This window comes from Macrobrachium nipponense, chromosome 7 (genome assembly GCF_015104395.2).
Source record: "Macrobrachium nipponense isolate FS-2020 chromosome 7, ASM1510439v2, whole genome shotgun sequence".
Lineage (NCBI taxonomy): Eukaryota > Metazoa > Arthropoda > Malacostraca > Decapoda > Palaemonidae > Macrobrachium > Macrobrachium nipponense.
Window position 1 is genome coordinate 41,165,766 of NC_061109.1, and position 20,710 is coordinate 41,186,475.

The 20,710-nt window shown below is 36.1% G+C and overlaps 1 protein-coding gene across 26 annotated transcripts in view; it reads right to left on the reverse strand.

The window, feature by feature from the left end:
• LOC135217485 (MAP/microtubule affinity-regulating kinase 3-like) overlaps positions 1–20,710 on the reverse strand; it is a 214,965-nt gene that overhangs the window by 16,831 nt on the left and 177,424 nt on the right. For 18 of the 26 annotated variants that reach the window (XR_010315149.1, XM_064253418.1, XM_064253412.1 and 15 more), the window contains 2 exons: positions 4,841–4,882; positions 4,083–4,157 (listed from right to left, as the gene is read on the reverse strand). The exons of 2 other annotated variants lie outside the window; for them this stretch is intronic. Coding sequence is in view for 21 of the 24 variants with exons in the window: in XM_064253418.1 (XP_064109488.1) it covers positions 4,083–4,157; positions 4,841–4,882 (117 nt within the window). In the remaining 3 variants the exon portion in view is untranslated. The remainder of the gene's footprint in view (positions 1–4,082; positions 4,158–4,840; positions 4,883–20,710) is intronic. 6 more of the 26 variants (XR_010315151.1, XM_064253419.1, XM_064253415.1 and 3 more) reach the window with 3 other exon arrangements.

Sequence of the window (20,710 nt, forward strand, 5' to 3'; positions counted from 1 at the left end):
GAAGTCTCTAGCACAATATTTTGATTTATGGTGAATTTATGAAAAAAAATTCCTGACGTCCGCGCAGTAACTTCTGAAAAAAAATCTGAAATTTTTTTGTCCGATTGTCGTAAAGTTTGCACCATCTTAAATTAGCTGTTACATAAAGTTGTAGCTTTCATCAGTTTTGAAATATTTTCATATAAATAACGATTAAGTGCCAAAATTTCAACCTTCGGTCAATTTTGACTTGACCGAAATGGTAAAAAAGCGCAATTGTAAGCTAAAACTATTACATTCTAGTAATATTCAATCATTTACCTTTATTTTGCAACAAATTGGAAGTCTCTAGCACAATATTACGATTTATGGTGATTTTATGAAAAAAAAAAAACTTTTTCCTTACGTCCGTGCGGTAACTAACGAAAAAATAATAAATTTTTTCGTCCGATTGTCGTAATGCGTGCACCATTTTAAATTAGCCATAACATGAAGTTTTGTATATGAAAATGTGCGCAATTTCATATAGAATATGACAAAAAAAACAACCCCTAGTTGTAGCTTTTATCAGTTTTGAAATATTTTCATATAAATAACGATAAATAGAAAAATTCGACCTTTGGTCAACTTTAACTCTACCTAAATGGTCGAAAACTGCAATTGTAAGATATAACACTAAGTCTAGTAATATTCAATCAATTACCTTCATTTTGCAACAAACGGGAAGTCTCTATCACAATATTTCAATTTATGGCGAATTTTTTAAAACGGCTTTTTTTACGTCAGCACGTTACGAATTCATGCATCATATTGTGATAATATTTTTGCTGTGTTGCTCTGATAGTTTTACAATTTGTTATATACCAAATTCATCCCAATTTAGTGTACAATACAAAGAAAAAATAATTAACTCATTAGCTTTAACCGTTTTGCTCACAGTGTGATTTGTATAGAATTATATATGAAATTTTTTTTCGCGCTGTCATATATTCCAATATTTATATATGATAATGATATTTTTTTTACATTTCTGATGGTTGCATACTAAACTTCAGGCAATGACAAAAAAGGAGCCAAAAATGAACTCTTAATCTTGAAAATTAAGCGTGCTGTGATTTTTTGAAAAAATCTTTTTTTCCGCTTCGGCGCTCACTCGCGAACGCCACCAGCATACGGGAGACACTTTCGGAAATACCAGCTCGGAGTTTAAGGGTTAAGTTCTCCATTTCCATCCTCTTTTACATATTTTTTCACCCAATTTGATATCTTAAAACTTTTTCTTTTTTCCACTATTGCTCTGAGCCTGTAATCCATTTTCCAGCTTTCCTTCTCTGCATTTTAGACCTATTTCTTGGCCTTATTTTTTTCCCTCCTTTATCTACAGTTTGTACTCTATTCGACTATCATGTATATTAATTTTCTTCGAGTTTCTTCCCCAATGTCACATGGCAATAACCTTCTACTTCCTTTCTTTCAGCATTTCTATCTTTTATATATGTATATATATATATATATATATATAGTATATATATATATATTATAATAGATATATATATCTATATATATGTGTATATATATATATATATATATATATATATATATATATATATATATATATTCAAAAGTTCTCAACAATTTATAGAATTTACCGTATTTGCCAAACACAAAGCTGTCAAGAGCAATGGAAACGTAAAATGCACAGATTGGCAGATATATGCCTACCCAAGCCTTGTGTGTTTGATAAAGATATGGTTAAGATAATAATTTGTCTATGGGTAAGGTAATAATTATGCATTACATTTTTACCTTTTATATACAACAAATATCTCTTGCTTCTGATTCAATGAGGAGTCATTACTAAGAATTTTTATCATTTTTACAATAAAAATACGTATGTACTACTGCATTCTGAATGGATATAACCAAGGAACACTTACAGTACTAAGGTATGATATTTCACAGTAACCAAAATGCATGCATGCCTACTAACAATAGTATAGTACTTGTTAACTATTTATAATCCAATCTTGTTTTACTTTAAAGAATATCCTGTGCTCCATAAGAATATAAACTAAAAAAAAATATATTCCATTGTTTTAGTGTTTTATAATCAGATTATTACCTTTCCCATATTCAATACTTTTTTTATTTAAGAACTACAGATTCATAGTTAATATTTATTTCCCACCATTAAGCTAACCATTTTAATTCTACAGACCCTGGCAGGATGGGTTTGTTCTTATTTAACTAATATGATCACTGTTTTTATATTTTATCAAATTACAGCTTCAAAAAGTTTATAGTTATAATAGATGAAACTTTTTTTCCCTTTTATTGAAGGCATGGATTCTGAAATTTTTTCTTTTTAGGGATGTTTATTTAATACTTGTCACTCTCTATTGACTGATATTTCAACTTCAACATTCTCACAAAATGATTTATTGTTGACATACTGAATACCTGTTTTGTTATATGGGTCTTCTTCTCAACCATTAAACAGGAACTACCATTTTTGCTTTTTTTTTGTATTAAAGACTGGCATAACTAAACTGTCCGTTTAATCTGCTATAATTATTTACGGCGCAACATTCCAAAAATCCTATTGTTCATTATAATGAATTGATGTAAATTTCCTATGGGAATTTTCATGTCTGCTCTCATCACATTTGCTGCACTCTTAATTACTTCAGGATCCAGCAGAGTTCACACTTAAAACTGCACTCTTTTAATAGGAAGTACAATAATCTTATATCATGTTCCAAGTACAGGTCTATATCTTAAAAAAAAGAAGTCTATTAACTAAATACTGCACTATGAATCTCAGATGACTTAATAGTTGACTTGACTTATGAAAAGTATATGTAATACAGTAAAGCAAAGCATTAAATCATATATACCCTGAAACTTGAATAATGCTTAAGGATCCACTTTTACTTGGTTCTATAATTCCATATTGTTCCATACATTTTTCCTCAGCAATTTTACTCCCTAAACCTTTGGCTAATTTACACTTCCATTCATTCATGTTTATATTTTGATACACTGCATTAGAGCAGCCTCAAAATAAAAATATATTTCAAAATAATCACTAAACATACCAATGTCCATCAAACATCTATACCTTATCTGTTGTTGTTCAGTAAAGAAAATTTTTTCTTAAAACTGATACAAAACCAGTTGCAACTCAAAAGCATAGCAGAATAAGCTAAATTATAAGCAATGGATACCTACTTACACTTAGCCCAATACACAGGTTATGATGGAATTCAATTCATTAATTCAATTTATATACCTGATCTACCATAAATTTACAATGCAGCAGAAAAAAAGAGAAAACCAAAAGCGTGTGTGCACAATGAGTCAACTTCATCTTCAAAAGATCAAAAAGTGAGCACACAATGAGTCAACTTATTCTTAAAAAAAGAGGAGTTCAAACATGTAAATATTTGTGTTTGTACATATGCAAAGGCTTCAATTTAAAGTTATTTATTAACACAATCATGAAAAGGTGGGCTATGTTATGCATAATGCACTAAAGATACAGCTTTCTGATATACAAAGATACCTATTAAATAATATAAAGATGAGGAGTGAACCCATATTATTTTACACTTGCTTTTCATTAATGATAAATTATTAAGTGAATCTGTCACAAAAATTAATGTCTGTATTTATAGGTAAACTTAAAACTACCTTATATATATATATATATATATATATATATATATATATATATATATATATATATATATATAATATATATATATATATATATATATATATATATATATATATATATATATATATATATATTATTGATGTAAATTATCAAATTATTTTTTATAAAACTGTTTCAACTTGAACACTAAAAATACTGCACACTAGGACGTAAAACATCTAACAAATTAACCCAAGCATGTATGTGCTACAAATGATTCTGCAAAAACACAATGGGTTGGTCACCATTACATGTGCTTGGTTCCCAATGCAGCTACCAATCCCACACCAGGAGGCATCATCACCAAACTTGAACAAGAAATGATTGCTTTAAGTAGCACCACATAGCTCCAGGAAGGCAACAGATATGACCTCAACTTCCTTACCTTTTGGAATGCTCCTCAGTGATACGGCAACCTGCCACCCATTCAGCCAACTCTGCTTCCATTCCCCCATCCTTGCTGAAAACACTTCCCAATACTTTAAATGTTCACAGCTTTCCTTTTACTTAACTAATAAACAAAATTTTCTAAACATGAAAATGAGAACTAGAGCTACATGACAACAGTGACCAACCCAAATTTTCTTTTCTACAACTTTGAGTTCTTGTGAGCATCATTAAAAAATGGAACTTATCAATACAAAACTAAAAGTTCCCTTTCAAAGTTCATGGAATTAGGTATAAAACTGAAGTCCCCTTTCAAAGTTCATGGAATTAATAGTGTGACATTGACATTACAAACATCACCACAAGGAATGCAAAATAAATTAGCTGAATACTGTGGCCAAAGTCACATTCAATAATAGTAATAATAATACTGGTTGCACAACTACTGAAAACTGTACTTTTGTATATGATCACACCATGTACAGAAGTGGCATAAGAGGGGTTTACAGAAAAAAACAAAAACTTCAAGTTCACACTTGACTAAACCCTGCAAAATTCCCATGATCCTGCTTGCCAATGGAATATGCCAAATTATTTATATAGCTGTGTTATGTTTGCAAGTGAATGTGTGTGCAGACATCTTGCACACTATTTTGTCTAGTTTTGGAACTTAATATAAAAAAATTGCAATCTAAATACATAATGCAATGTAAAATTATATAAAATATACAAAGCTAATGAAACTACACAACATACCCAACATACCTAGGAGCTTGCCTAGTAGGTGTTTCCAGGGGGCTGAAATTTAAAACAAAGCAAAAAATCAAACAAACATGCACAACCATTCTATCATTAAAATACAAATCTTAAAAACAAGTAAAATAAAACAAAATAACTTATCAGTTTTGCTAGAATGACTATAGCTTCTTAACTTTGGAATATGATGATAATTTTAGGACAAAGGATATGAAAGATTCAATTTAAATAAATGGGCAAGCTGGCTAAAGACTTAGCATCAATACAAGTAAGGATTTCTAAATAAAAAATAGAGGGAGAGAGAGAAACAGAAAATGTGTTTTAAATACAGGAGCTAAATAGCAGAGAAGAAAATTATTTTAATTGAATAAATGCCTTTACAGTATAAAAAAAATGTGATTAGTGTACATGGCAAAATAGTACACTAAAATGTTAAAACATTCTAAAAATGAGATGCAATATGAAATACATTAATAAATGTAACATGCAAACTGAGACACCTTATGTTATTATGCAAAACTCAAAAACAGCAACATGTTTTCTAACATCAACTGTTTCTCAGAGTTATACAACTGGACTGCAGAAATTTAAGAGACAATATTTAAATTTCCAACAGTTTCCAATAAATTTTACATACATTATCTTATAAAAATGCAAGGGAGATGAAGTGAAAAAATAAAATGCAAATGAGATGAAATTAACCAAAATTTAATTTGCTACTCTAATTGAATTGATAACTTCCGGTAATAATCTTTACACCAAATCTGTAAGCAAAGTCTGGATTTTTAATAAATATGGTAAATAAGAAAATTCCCCACATTCACAGTAAGCAGCAGCTATAACTGATTTTTCAATTAATTCCAACATTTTCATGTCTTGAGAGAGAGAGAAAACTTAGGGTGTGACCAAGTGGTATTGGTGCCAGAAGTGACTGAAATTAAGAGATCATGTTTAACTTTATTTCTTCCAAGAGTTACTCCAAGGCAAATATCTAGATGGCAGCTTTGTTCCGAGAAATGAATAAGTAACCTGCACAACACAATAAGAAAGAATAGAGCATGAAGTGTAACTAAGTGTAGTATATAACAAACAGCATTTCAATGCACGCTATTACAAAAACTTGATTTAATAAAACAGTAAAGAAAGTGTGCTTTCGGTGTAACCTGAACATGGGGAAATCAAATTCAAGACTAAAAGCCAGAGTGACACACTGACATATGCCATATGGTTCTAGGTATTTTGACTCCCAGAACTTTGAACTCCATAATTTCACTCCTGGTACGTATTTTGACTCCTGGTAAACTGAAATCTGATTTCATTAACACCCGGTAATTTGACCTTCAAAATAAATTATAGTCGCTTATTTAAGAAACATGTTATTTTTTAATGGAAATGTCATAATTTGATTGTTTAGAAAGTTGAAGGCTTAGTTTACTTATATTTTTTCAGATATATGTGTAGCATCTTTCATAACCGAGCTCCTAGTGGTATAAAGTCATCTTTCATAACTATGTCTCATACCATTCAGAGCACCCATAGAGGACAGAAACTCATAGATAACTTAAAATTACATTTACAGAAGGCAGAAAACAAAAACCCTGATGGATCAAATATTTATTGGAAGTGTTAAGTGAAGAGCTGAAATGCAAGCCTACATACATAGACAGGTGTGCTTTGCAACTCTTTCACTTCACACTTCCAATATATTTTTTATTCTTCAGTGTTTGTTTTCTGGCTTTCATAAATTTAATTTTGGTCATCTAAGAGTTTCTTTCCTACATGGGTGCTCTGAATTGTAAGAGAAATGGTTATAAACATCGGTTCTCTGAATGGTATGAGAAATGGTTAAAAAAATGTTTTTATACTGCCAGGAACTTTGGATGCAACTGGTTATGTTACTGATATACTAGAATAAAAAAATATATTTAAACTAAGCCTTCCACTTTCTAAACAATCAAATTAGGTCTTTTCCATTTCCTAAATAAGGTAATTGTCCTAAGCTATTTAAAATAAGATGATTATAAATAAGCTATTTATCTAGGGGGTCAAATTACCAGGTTAAAGAAATTATTTCAATTTACCAGGAGTCAAAATACTGGGATAAAAACCAGGAGTCTACATTCAATGCCTTACCATTATATCAACAAAATGTCTCACTGTTCGGTCAAAATTACGCCTCCATAAATTTGTAGAAAATCAGCATCATTATGTTAGGATAAGTTGCAGTTAAGAGCATAACCAAAGGATAAGGTTATCTTTAACACAACAGTAACTTTTCCAGGAAGACAACCAACAAACACTACAGAGGAATATAAGCACATTTTTCACTTTTAGTCACCAGTATATACTATATGCAGATTTCCACTGAATCAACAAATTCAATGTAAGTTTTAATCTGCTTAAATATATATGAAAATAAAAACTTGTGGAAAATACAAATTTTTCTATGCAACTTTTGCCTATGTCAAGCAAAAATGTGAATGTACCTTACAAGCTATATATAAAATCCTCAAAATAAAACTGTGATGACTTGAACTTACTAACTAAACTTCTAGTCATTGTGACAATTTGATTCATGGAATACAAAAAAATGCCTGGGCATTTTTCAAAATAAAATTTACTGTATACAAATCATTAAAGAAGATTGTGATACAGATTACTATTTTTTAGTATTTTTTCTGGCCCAAAAGAAATATTTTTTTTAATAACCACTATACTTTGGCCAATACACTGGCCCCATCTCTGGGGTTTGGGAGAAGAAGAAAAACAGGCATTACAGAAGCAATATTTATAGGGGCTCTTAAAGTTCTTGGTATTTATATATTTACATATCGTCTGCGTTTCCACAAACCGTTGAATCGCACATTTTGGCCAAATGAGTTATTACTACTACAAAAACAAGCATACTTTGATCTTTAATGTCACAAACTTTTAAATTGATATCTCAAGTGGTTTTCGAGATATCAAATATCAATACTGTCAAATATTGGCACCTCATACTAAATAAGTTTTCACAAACTGACAAATGTTCGATTCATCACTTTGTGAAAACGTGAAGCTTCTCGAATGAGCTTTGTTTTTTCACAAAGTGCAACATCGTTGATTAAAACCATTTGGTTGCTCTGTATGATAACTTTCTATTTTCATATGATGGTATTATGTTGATTTATGTATACTAACATGTATCTGACGATCATAAACTTTATGGAGTCTGGTCTTCAAATTTGGAAAAGAATTAATGATAGCAATAATAAGGAAAAATTATATATGTATATATATATATAAATTATAAGTCCTGAGAATTTGACCTTCAGTTGTTAATAATGGAAATCCAGTCCATCTGCAATAGAATTTCTGGTTTGTTAATCTCATGCTGAAAGCACCTGGGTCAATAAGTGGTTAATAAAAGAGATAATAAAAGATATAACATCAAGCAGCTTAAGGTTCAAACTATTTCCATTCTCATAATCATAGCCTTTGATGTGTAGTTCACTGGGATGAAAATGGCCATGAAAATACAGTGGAGCTGAAGGATTTGAAATCAGCTGCCCAAGAAAATCTGAGAATTGAACTCAATCAAAATGTGGTGGAAACCAGACAAATGTTGGAGAGGAGTTATCAAAATTAGCCAAGAAAAATACCTCAAACGACTACATTTCTGAGGATTCTGATATACCACTCACTACCATCAAAAAGAATCTTGAGAAAGACAATAATTATTCCATGGATGTTCCTGATATACTTAGTTCAGTGTGTGATTCAATCAGTGATCCAATGTATGTAACGAACAGTGATGACCTTATATTCGACTATGAAATATCACAAATTGGTACACGTATGTGACTGAAGGTTGTATGAGTGATGTTTGCAGCTTGTGCAAGATCCGAATGTCAAAAGCTACTTTGTTTTCTCATTTTGAAAACAAAGACAGTTGCAAACATAAGCATGATAATACAGTGGACCCCTCGTATTCGTGTTCTCTGGATTCGCGGATTTCTCTCAGGAACGTTTTCCCGCATTATTCGCGGAAAATTTGCACATTTGCGATATTTTTCTATGAGAAATATCCACAAATTCCTGGTTTTTTTTGATCGATTTCATCATAATATGCACTTTTTGAGATAAAACTTAAAAAAACCAAGTATGAAAATTTTTAGTGGGTTTTTCTTGAGTTTTAACTAACAAAATAGGCTGTTTTTAGCATTTTTATAGGGGTTCCAAACATTCGCGGGTTGTAACTATTCACGGGGGGGGCCTGGTACAGCGGAATTCTGAGCAAATTTTCTTGCTTCTAGTTAGCATAAACAAATATCTAGATACTTGACTCATATGAGACAAGCTTATTTTTCCTTATACGACGTGTTTTTAGGCAGAAATATGACTTGAATATGTCTCATTGTGATTGTGAACTAATTTTTTTCATTAACAGATTACGTTGGTGGCATGTTTATCGAGTGAAAAAATTATGTGATTCCGTTCACAATTTTCCTTTATATCATCGTAATACAAACTTTACGTTATTCATCTTATGTTGATTGATTGATTGATCATCGAATTTAGGGCATAGCCCAAGTGCTGGGACCTGCAAAGGTCATTCAGCGCTGCAGTATTATATGATTGAACGAAATGGATAAAATGAATGAATACGTGAGTCAATTAAAATCTCTCACACTAATGACCAATTAAAATGACGTTATTATGATATAACAAAGTTTCATGTATACTTACCTGGCAGGTATATATAACTAAATTCCCACCCGCCTCCCCTCAGGAGACAGGGTTCAGAGAAAATCTGATGAAAATGGGAATGGTTCTGAGCGCTAGCGCCACGGGAAAAGGGTGGCGATCACCTGAACCAGTGATCTAGCGGTTGCCGCAAGTTTTGAAAATTCTGCCAGTGCGACAGAGGATTATAGCTATATATATATACCTGCCAGGTAAGTATACATGAAACTTTGTTATATCATAATAACGTCATTTTCATGTATGACACTTACCTGGCAGGTATATATATAGCTGATTGACATATTTGGTGGTGGGTCAAAGACAGCAACATCGTCATAGTTTAAAACTTAATTAAAATTTTAAAATACTCTTAGGTCCTGCCTCTTAGCCTGCTAAACCTTATTAGCTTTCAACTAGGATGTGACCCGAGTGTTGAAGAAGCCATCAAAAAGGGTCTGACAACTGGACGGGACCAATTCGTTGACAGTACACCCTAGCCCTCTCTCACCACGGGCATTCATGCTAGGAAATGTTAGTCCACCTGAACCACACACATACGCATATAACTAACAACGATACTCCATAGACTGAAGAGGTACTAAATCCTCTCAGACAACCATAAAACACAAAACTAATTAAAATCTCCTAGCATGTTATAAAATTATGGGGTGGCAACTCTTTTGCCCAATACTACACCTGAGGATACGTAAGGGCCCAAAGTTTAACAATTGTCGAACGTTGTTTTGACGTTTCTCAGATAATGAGAGGCAAAAACTGAGTTAGTCCTTCAAAACGTCGTTTCAATAATATCTTTGAGGGCCATATTTCTCTTGAACGCCAAGGACGTAGCTACCGCTCTTACCTCGTGTGCCTTAACCTTAAGATGGCTGAAGTTCTCTTCCTGGCATAGCATATGAGATTCCTTAATAAGCTTCCTTATGAAGAAAGCGATAGCGTTCTTAGTCATGGCTCTGCTGGGTTCCTTCACAGAGCACCAAAGTGATTCTGAAGTACCTCTAATACTCTTAGTTCTCTCCAGGTAATGACGCAAAGCCCTTACTGGACAGAGAACTCTCTCTTTTTCTTGTCCCACACGATCTGATAACCCCGCAATTTCAAAAGACCTTGGCCAGGGATGACATGGGTTTTCGTTCTTGGCTAAGAATTCTTCCTGAAAAGAGCATATTGCCATGTCATGTTTCCAGCCCACATGTCTACTAATAGCTTGTAGTTCACTCACTCTTTTCGCTGTGGCCAAGGCCACCAAAAAGATCGTCTTTTTAGAGACATCTCTTAAAGAAGCCTGACCCATTGGTTCAAACTTCTTAGTTCCCAGGAATTTTAGAACTATATCTAGGTTCCAAGAAGGAGCCCTATAGCATTGTTCTTTCCTTGTTTCAAAGGACCTTATGAGGTCTCTCAGATCCAGATTGTTAGTAATATCTAATACCCTGTGCCTGAAAACAGAGGCTAACATACTCCTGTAGCCTTTGATTGTCTGCATACATAATCCTGCTTCCTCCTTCAAATACAGAAGTAAGTCTGCAATTTGGGTCACAGACGTACTGGAAGAAGAAACCTTTCAACTCTTACACCACTTACGAAAGGACTCCCACTTCGCCTGGTACACCTTCATTGTAGAGGTTCTTCTTGCTCTGGCCACAGCTTTGGCCGCTTCCTTAGAAAACCCCCTCGCTCTGACAAGTCTTTCGATAGTCTGAACGCAGTCAGACCCAGAGCGAGGGTGTTCTTGTGATACCTGTTGAAGTGGGGCTGTTTGAGTAGATCTACTCTTGTTGGAAGTGTTCTTGGTGTGTCGACTGTCCATTCCAGTACCTCTGTGAACCAATCTTGTGCCGGCCAGTAGGGGGCTATGAGAGTCAGTCTCGTGCCTTGACTCTCCCTGAATTTCTTCATCACCTTTCCTAGAATTTTGAATGGAGGAAAGGCGTACACATCTAGGCCTGTCCAGTCTAGAAGGAAGGCATCCACTGCGACTGCTTGACGGTCTGGGACTGGAGAGCAATATGTCGGTAGCCTCTTCGTATTTGCGGTCGCAAATAAATCCACCACCGGACAACCCCATAAATTCCACAGACTCTGGCATACTTCTAGATGAATGGTCCACCCTGTAGACAGCAATTGACCTTCCCTGCTCAACAGGTCCGCTCTCACATTCTTCTCCCCTTGAATGAACATGGTGAGCAGGGTGATGTTCTCCTTCTCTGCCCACAGGAGGACTTCTTCTGCTAACTTGCACAGTGAAACTGAGTGAGTTCCTCCTAGCTTGCGAATGTATGCCAGAGCTTTGGTATTGTCTGCGTTCACTTGTACCACCTTGTTGCGGATCAATGCCTTGAACACTTTCAAAGCCAAGAAAATCGCCATCAGTTCCTTCCTGTTTATATGCCAAGCCGCTTCCTCCTTGCTCCAACGACCTGACACTTCTTGAGGGCCTAGAGTCGCTCCCCAGCCTGCGTCCGAAGCGTCTGAAAATAATACAAGGTCTGGGTTCCTTAGTTGGAGCGACGCCCCCTCCGCTAACTTTCCCAGAGTTAGCCACCAGAGTAATTCCTTCTTGATCTTGTAAGGAATTCGAAACAGGAAGGAATCCAGTTGCGATTTTCTTGGCCATACTTCGTTCAGGAAGATTTGTAAAGGTCTCATGCGAAGTCTTCCTAGAGAAACGAACCGCTCCAACGACGAGAGTCCCCAACAAGCTCATCCACTCTCGCGCCGAGCATTGGTCTTTCTCTAGAAAGGCTTGCACTTTCCGAAGGCACTGAACTTGCCTGTCTGGTGACGGAAAAGCCCGAAAAGTCACTGAGGCAATCTGAATCCCCAAATAGATTATCTCCTGTTTGGGGATCAGATTCGACTTTTCTAAATTCACTATCAGACCCAATTAGTTTGTTAATTTCAAAGTTGCGTCTAATACTGATTCGGTCGTTTCCATGGTGAATTTTGTTTTTTCCACAAACAAATTGAGGTGACTTACATCCAACACTGGCCTCCATCCGCCCGAGGCTTTCGCTACCAAGAAAAGCCTGTTGTAGAATCCTGGAGAAGAGTGGTCCAGAACAGGTTCTATTGCTCCTTTCTTGATCATGGAGCGGATTTGCTCCTGCAGATCCTCTTCTTTCTCTGGATCGTGGTCATGGGATCCCAGGTCTCTCGGTGATGTAGAAAGAGGAGGCTTCTTTAGGAAGGGGATCTTGTAACCTTCCCTTGCTACCGTGACGACCCAAGGGTCCGTTTCCTTGTTGTGCCAAACTTCCCAAAAATCCTGGAGTCTGGCACCAACTGATGACTGGAGGACTTGTACATCAATGTTTGTTAGCTGGTTTCGACCCTCTCTTGGGAAGAGCCCTTTTCCTCTAAAGGAGGAACGAGAAAATGTTTTGCCTCGAAAGGGGTTAAGAAGACTCAACCCCTTTTGGTGGCAAAAATTTCCTTACAGAAGAAGACAGCAGATCCTGAGTCGCCTTCTGTGTTAACGACGACGACATATCTTTAACCAACTCTGCAGGAAAAAGTTGATTTGATAAAGGGGAGAAAATCAACTCTGATTTTTGCGCGTTGGACACGCCTTTCGCCGCAAAAGAGCACTGGAGGGACCTCTTTTTCAACACTCCTGCCGTAAAGAGGGACACTAATTCATTTGCCCCATCTCTCAGGGCTTTATCCATACAGGACATAATACTGCTTGGTAGTTGATGAGCGGACGAATCCTTTTCTTCTAAAGTGCGTGTAAGCGCTCCCAAGGACCAATCAAGAAAGTTGAACACTTTGAAAGTCCGAAAGACGCCTTTCAGAAGATGATCCAGCTCTGAAGACGTCCACCAAACCTTGACCGCATGCAGAGCATGTCTGCGGGAGCTGTCCACAATGTTGGAAAAGTCCCCCTGGGAGGAGGCAGGAACTCCCAGGCCGAGACTTTCCCCTGTAGCATACCAGATCCCCGACTTCGAGGCCAACTTAGCCGGAGGAAAAGCGAAAGAAGTCTTCCCGGCTTCCCTCTTCTCCTTCAACCAGGTGTCAATCCTTTGAAGGGCTTTCTTGACAGAAATCGAAAGAGCCATCTTCAGAAAAGACGATTTCTTGGTATTCTTGTTCTTCGAGAACTGTGAAAGTGGGGATAACGGAGCTGATGGTTGAAATTCCCCTTCGAAAATAGAAAGGAGACAATCAGTCAACCTTTTATAATCCGAAGACAGAGCTTCCATATCTTTCTCCTCTTCAGAAGCAAAGTCCACAGCGTCTTCTTCGGCTGAAGAAACTTCCTGTAATCCTTCATCTATACGCAAATCTTCCACTTGTTGGTCCAACACTTGTTTAGCGCGAGAATCTTGCATCGTGTCCTGACAAAAATCTCGGAAAATACGGGAAGAAGAAGGGCTAACGTCCTGCGTCCATCGTTTGATCCGCGTCCGCCGTACGTCTTTGCGTCCTGCCAAACTGAGTGATCGTCCTTTCTGGAAGTCACTGTGTGTCCTGTTCGCGAAGCCGAAGTACTAGGAGGAGGCGGCACACTCCGATCATGCGTCCTCTTGGAAGACTTAACGGGGAGAGATGCGTCCTTACGTCTCACGGAAGGCTGATCCTTCGCTTCCCAAGACTTAACCAGGTCGGATAATTTTCCTTGCATTTCCTTGATAAAGTCTCTAGACTCCGTCTCCTGACGTATAACATGAGAAGAAGGAGAGCGACGTCCTGAAGCACTCATCCGACGAGGAGAAAAAACTTGAGGTCTGCGTGAAGGCGACGAAACAGGAGAGCGTCCCCAGGACGCAGAAAGATAGTCCTTCTCAGGAGAACCGACTGTCATCGAAAGTTTAGCGTCCTCCCTAGAGCGAAACGTTCTCCTCCTTTTAACAGGAATCTCTTCCTCATCCTCACTTGATGAAAAAATCTCGGGGCTACTCCATCTCTCTTGCTCGTAGTCGATTTCTTGCGTCCTGCGTCCTCCTGAAATGAGGTTGCTCTGTGCGTCCTCTTGAGTGGACGCGATTCATACGCATAACGCCGATATTTTCCTGACGCCGAACTGTCGTAAGATGTAACACACGTCCCAGTGACACCGTTTCTACGGTGCACTGCTGCAGCCCGGGACGCAACAGGACTGCCTGAAGGGACGACTGATCGCATGGTGACCCCTCTCGCCTCCCTTCGACTGTCGACATGCCTTCTCTGGGAGCTTGGCAGTGGTCTAGGCCTAGGAGCACGAGAGAGACGATCAGCCGCCCCCTCCACTACACTGTCACACACATCAAAAGCACCCACTTTGTCCGTAAGACGCTGAATCTGTTCGCCCATAGATGCTAGGGCAGCAAAAACTTGTACATAATGCGAGTCCTTCGCATCCTCAGAAGCAGCAGCAGGCGCAGGAGAAACCTGAGGAGAAGGTGCAACAACTACTTGGGAAGGCAGTGGAGAAATACATACTGAATCATTCAAGGCCTTACTAGAAGAGCCTGACCTCTCACTCCGAAACACAGATCTCCTAACTCGGTCTCTCTCTAATCTCTCCATATATTTCGTGAGAGTCTTCCACTCATTTTCATTCAAACTCTCACACTCTCCTTACATCTATTGTCCCAAGTACACACACACTCCCTACATTTCTTACACAGTGTGAGGATCTACCGACGCTTTCGGCAGTCTCACCTTACATCCTTCTTTCACACACACTCTAAAAGTCACACCAGAATCAGACATTGTAAGAAAAAATCCACAGCGATTGCCAATGCAACTTTCCAATACGATACCAAAAAATTCTCCAAAATAGTGAAAAGTCAGCAACGAGTTCGAAATCCTAGCAGGGAACCCTCAACGATGTTGACGGTTCGGCTGGCAGGGAAAATCTGATGAAAATGGGAATGGTTCGGAGCGCTAGCACCACGGGAAAGGGGTGGCGATCACCTGAACTACCAGTGATCTAGCGGTTGCCGCGAGTTTTGAAAATTCTGCCAGTGCGACAGAGGATTATAGCTATATATATATACCTGCCAGGTAAGTGTCAAACATGAAAACTGCAATTAAAAACATCGAACGACACACAACAACCAAGACCGAGACTATCTCACATCACATATAAACCAAACCAAAACCATTCACTCTCATCCAAAACCACTTACATACACTGCAACCAAAGAATCCCACAGCTGAAGTCTCTCTCTCTCTCTCTCACACACACACACACACACACATAAATAAATAAAAATAAAAATCTGACATGCATACATCCATTCAACCCATTTAACCTTAATTAAAAGCAGGAAATTAAATTTTTTAAATAATAATCAGATACTTAAAATGATGACTATGAACAAAACAATAAAAAATAAAATCATATAAAATAAAATCAATATGTTAAAATTTGCCACCACTTAAACTTCATAAAAAATCCCAATACATTTTCAAAAACTCACTAGTGCAGAAATATCTGCGTTGTCATCTAGAACATCGGCAAGAGATTTTCCATTAACCCTTAAACGCCTATTGGACGTATTTTACGTCGAGATAAATTGTCTTTTGGGTGCCGACCGGACGTAATTTACGTCGACATAGAAAAGTTTTTTAAAAATTCGCGGAAAAATACTTTTAGGCCTACCAGCCGAAAACTTTTGAATCATGCGCCTTGGGGGATGCTGGGAGTTCACGGATCAAGGGTGTTGTTTTGTTTACAATTGTTACGCAGGCGCAACAGCGCAAATTTCTTTCTTATCACACTAAAAAGTATCAGTGATACATATCAGAAATTATTTCATCACTTTGACATAATTTTTGCACCATTTTAAATTAGCCGTTATATGGAGTATTATATATGAAAATGTGCGCATTTTCATGTAGAATACAACAAAAAAATACTCATGATTGTAGCTTTTATCAGTTTTGAAATATTTCCATATAAATAACGATAAGTGCAAAAATTTCAACCTTCGGTCAACTTTGACTCTACCGAAATGGTCGAAAAACGCAATTGTAAGCTAAAACTCTCATATTTTAGTAATATTCAATCATTTACCTTTATTTTGCAACAAATTGGAAGTCTCTAGCACAATATTTTGATTTATGGTGAATTTATAAAAAAAAACTTTTTCCTTACTTCCGCGTGGTAACTCTTCCGAAAAAATCATACGTGCGATTGTCGTAATGTTTGCACCATTTTAAATTAGCCGTTACATAAGTTTTATATATGGAAATGTGCGCAATTTCATGCACAATACATCTAAAAAAACCCATGGTTGTAGCTTTAATCAGTTTTGAAATATTTTCATGTAAATAACGATGAGCCAAAATTTCAACCTTCGGTCAACTTGACTCAACCGAAATAATCGAAAAACGCAATTTTAAGCTAAAACTCTTATATTCTAGTAATATTCAATCATTTACCTTCATTTTGCAACAAATTGGAAGTCTCTAGCACAATATTTTGATTTATGGTGAATGTATGAAAAGAGAGGGGAAAAAAAAAAAAAAAAAAAAAAAAATCCTTACGACCGCGCGGTAACTCTTCCAAAAAAATCATATGTGCGATTGTCGTAATGTTTGCAACATTTTAAATTAGCCGTTACGTAAATTTTTATATATGAAAATGTGCGCAATTTCATGTAAAATACAACTAAAATTAATTGAAGGTTGTATCTTTTCTCATTTTAAAAATATTTGCATATAAATCACGATATAGAAAAAAACCACCTTCGGCCAACTTTGACTACCGAAATGGTCAAAAAACGTAACTGTAAGCTAAAACTCTTACAGTCTAGTAATAATCAGTCATTTATCTTCATTTTGAAACAAATTCAAAGTCTCTAGCAGAATATTTAGATTTATGGTGAATTAAAAAAAAAAAAAAAAAAAAAAAACTTTCCTTCCCTCCGCGCCCAGATTCTCCCCCGCAAATCTCCGAAATGCGTACGTCGCATTCTCAGAATTTTTGGTCCATTTCATATTAGGCGTTTCATAGAGTTTTATATATGAAAATGTGTGCAATTTTATGTAGAATACAACTAAAAATAATTGAAGGTTGTAGCTTTTCTCATTTTTGAAATATTTGCATATAAAAAAATATATAAAAAAATTAGACATTCGGTCAACTTTAACTCATCCGAAATGGTTGAAAACTGCAATTGTAAGCTAAAACTCTTACAGTATAGTAATATTCAATCATTTATCTTCATTTTAAAACAAATTGGAAGTCTCTAGAACAATATTTGGATTTATGGTGAATTTTAAAAAAAAAAAAAAAATTTTGCATCCGCGCGTTACGAATTCATGCATCGTTTTGTGATAATATTTTCTTGTGTTGCTTTGATTGTTTTACAATGTGTTATATACCAAAATGATTGCAATTTAGTGTACAATACAACGAAAAAAAAAAAAAAAAAAAAAAAACTCGTTAGCTTTAACCGTTTTGCTCACAGCGCGATTTGAATACAATATATGAAATTTTGTTTTTGCGCTATCATATATCGCATTATTTATATATGATAATGATATTTTTTTCATTTCTGATGGTTGCATACTAAACTTCAGGCAATGACAAAAAAAGGAGCCAAAAATGAACTCTTAATCTTGAAAACTAAGCGCGCTGTAATTTTTTTTAAAAAATATTTTTTCCGCTTCGGCGCTCACTCCGAGACCCCCTAGGCATATGGGAGAAAATTTTTATTATACCCCTTAGGCGTTTAAGGGTTAAGGTGGAATCTTTGCCTCTGTTCTCTATAATTTACACAATGCACCAGGATGTGCTCCACTGATAAGGTAGCATCACATCTAACACACACTGGTGCACTGCCACCTTCTAAAATAAATTTATGGGTCATGCGAGTGTGACAAATACAAAGTGGCCTCAAAACAATTTCTTTTCTCCTCTCTTTTTGAAAAGAAGAGGGGCATTTTTCTATGCTTTTCCTTATCTGCTTATATTTCTTATTGTTGGCTAAGAGAGGGGAGGACCATCTCTCTTGCCATTTCCTCAAGATGTAAGACTTGATGGATCTCTTCATATCTACATGTGGCACTTTGGTTACCTGAAACAAATTACTCACAGCCGCTTCCTTTGCATATCTGTCTGCTTCCTCATTCCCACGAATTCCGACATGAGCTGGGATCCAGCAGAAACATACAGATTTCCTGCGACACGAAATCCAAAAGAGCCACTCCTGGGCTTTTTGTACCAGAGGATGAATTGTATACAGCTACTTTAATGAATCTAATGCACTTTTTGAGTCACTATATACTACAAAATTTTTCTTATTCGAGTTATGAATAATTTCTAAAGCTTTAACTATAGCTGACAACTTTGCAGTGAATATGGAAGCCGACTCAGGCAATTTTGCCTCGTAAATTTCATTGCCATACACAACTGCACACCCAACTCCACTATCAGATTTTGATCCATCAGTGTAGGTCTTCACTTGCCCATCATGTTTACTGTCATGCTCCAGAAAGTTAGCTTTTATCTCTTCCTGAGACTGTTGTTTTTTGTCTATTTTCTTAGAGCATATGGAAATCTTGGGAATAACCCATGGGGGAACAGAGGATGGTTTTACTTCTTCAACTTTTTGGCGCTGAATTACTATGTCACTTAAACATTCCAACTGTCTTATTCGAAAAGGTTTGGAAGATCTTTCACCAAATTTTCTAGTCACACTCATCTAAAATTTTTCGTGTGGGGTTCTCTCGAGAGCTTTTTAGTCACATGGTACCGCAACCCAAGCTCATCTCTTCGCAGATCTAAAGGAAGTTCATGAGAGTCAATGTAGATACTCTCAACGAGAGATGTCCTGAAAGCACCTGTACATATCCTTTATCCCATATTATGTACTATGTCCAATTCCTTTAACCTGGACTTGCAGGCAGATGAATATACCTGACAGTCATAGTCCAGTTTTAATTTACATAAGGAATCATACAAATTCAGTAAACTTTTCTTATCAGCTCCCCAGTCGAATCCCGATAACACCTATAAAATATTGAGGGATTTTTTAACCTTTGTTTTTAGAGTCAATGTGACTACTCCACGTTAGCTTGCTGTCAAATATTATGCCCAAAAACTTTACTTCTTTTTTGTAAGGAATAAGACAATCCTTCAGTTTCAAACTTGGGATAGTTTCATTGCGGGTACATCTGGTGAAACGAACGGCCACAGTTTTAGATGAAGAAAATCTGAAACCATGTTCATCAGCCCATAGTAAAACGTGTTCTTTCAAGCATAGTAGTTTTGATTAAAATTATTATATCTCAAATCTATCTACAGTTGTGTTTGATGGCATACGTTTATAGAGTTTTATCATTGTTGCTGATGCACGATAATGGTCATTAGCAGCTTGAACAGTTTTCTCAGCTTCAGCTATATAACTAGGTTTAAATTTAACAGTATATTTCTCAATTGATCTTTGATCTATAGCAAATAAAGTTATTACATTAAGATATCTCAGTCCTATTCTACATAACGTCATTTATAACAACTACGGTAATAGTGTACTATAGTACTATGATTGAAATACAAGCCAAACGGATGTTGTTATCCAAGGTTGTTGTATTACTTATTAAAAAAAAAAAAGTTTCTCATTCGGTTGTTCGTGGCTGTACATGTTTACGCAACGAGCATAACGTTAAAACCATACTTTCATCATTCTCTTTTGCTGTTTATGAAATTATGTAACTAGAAGATGGGATAAAAGCTAGGCTATTGTAATTTGGTCTTTCATAAAATTGGATTATCGTAAGACGAATGATCGTAACTTGAACACTACAGCTACCTGTACACTGTACTATAAAACCTTATTATATCTTTACAAACTCTCAACACCCAAAGGATTAAAGCTAGGCTTTTTTCACTTTACAGTATTTAAAATACTATAATGTACTGTACAGTAAATTCTATGGTTCTATACTGCATAAATATAAATTTACTTATTGCGCCATGGCGGGATTATGGCGCCGTTTGACTGGTCTAGTATTCTGAAAGAAGGTGTGCAGCAGCTGTAGGCTTTAAAATCGCTTAGCGTCGAAAATCGCTTAAGTGTTGGCGGCCAGGAACGGAATCCGTCACTAACCAAGGGCCGCCTGTAATCCTGACTTAATAAGTTCATGTATTTTTATTTGGATTTCTTGTACAAGGTGATTTGGAAGCTT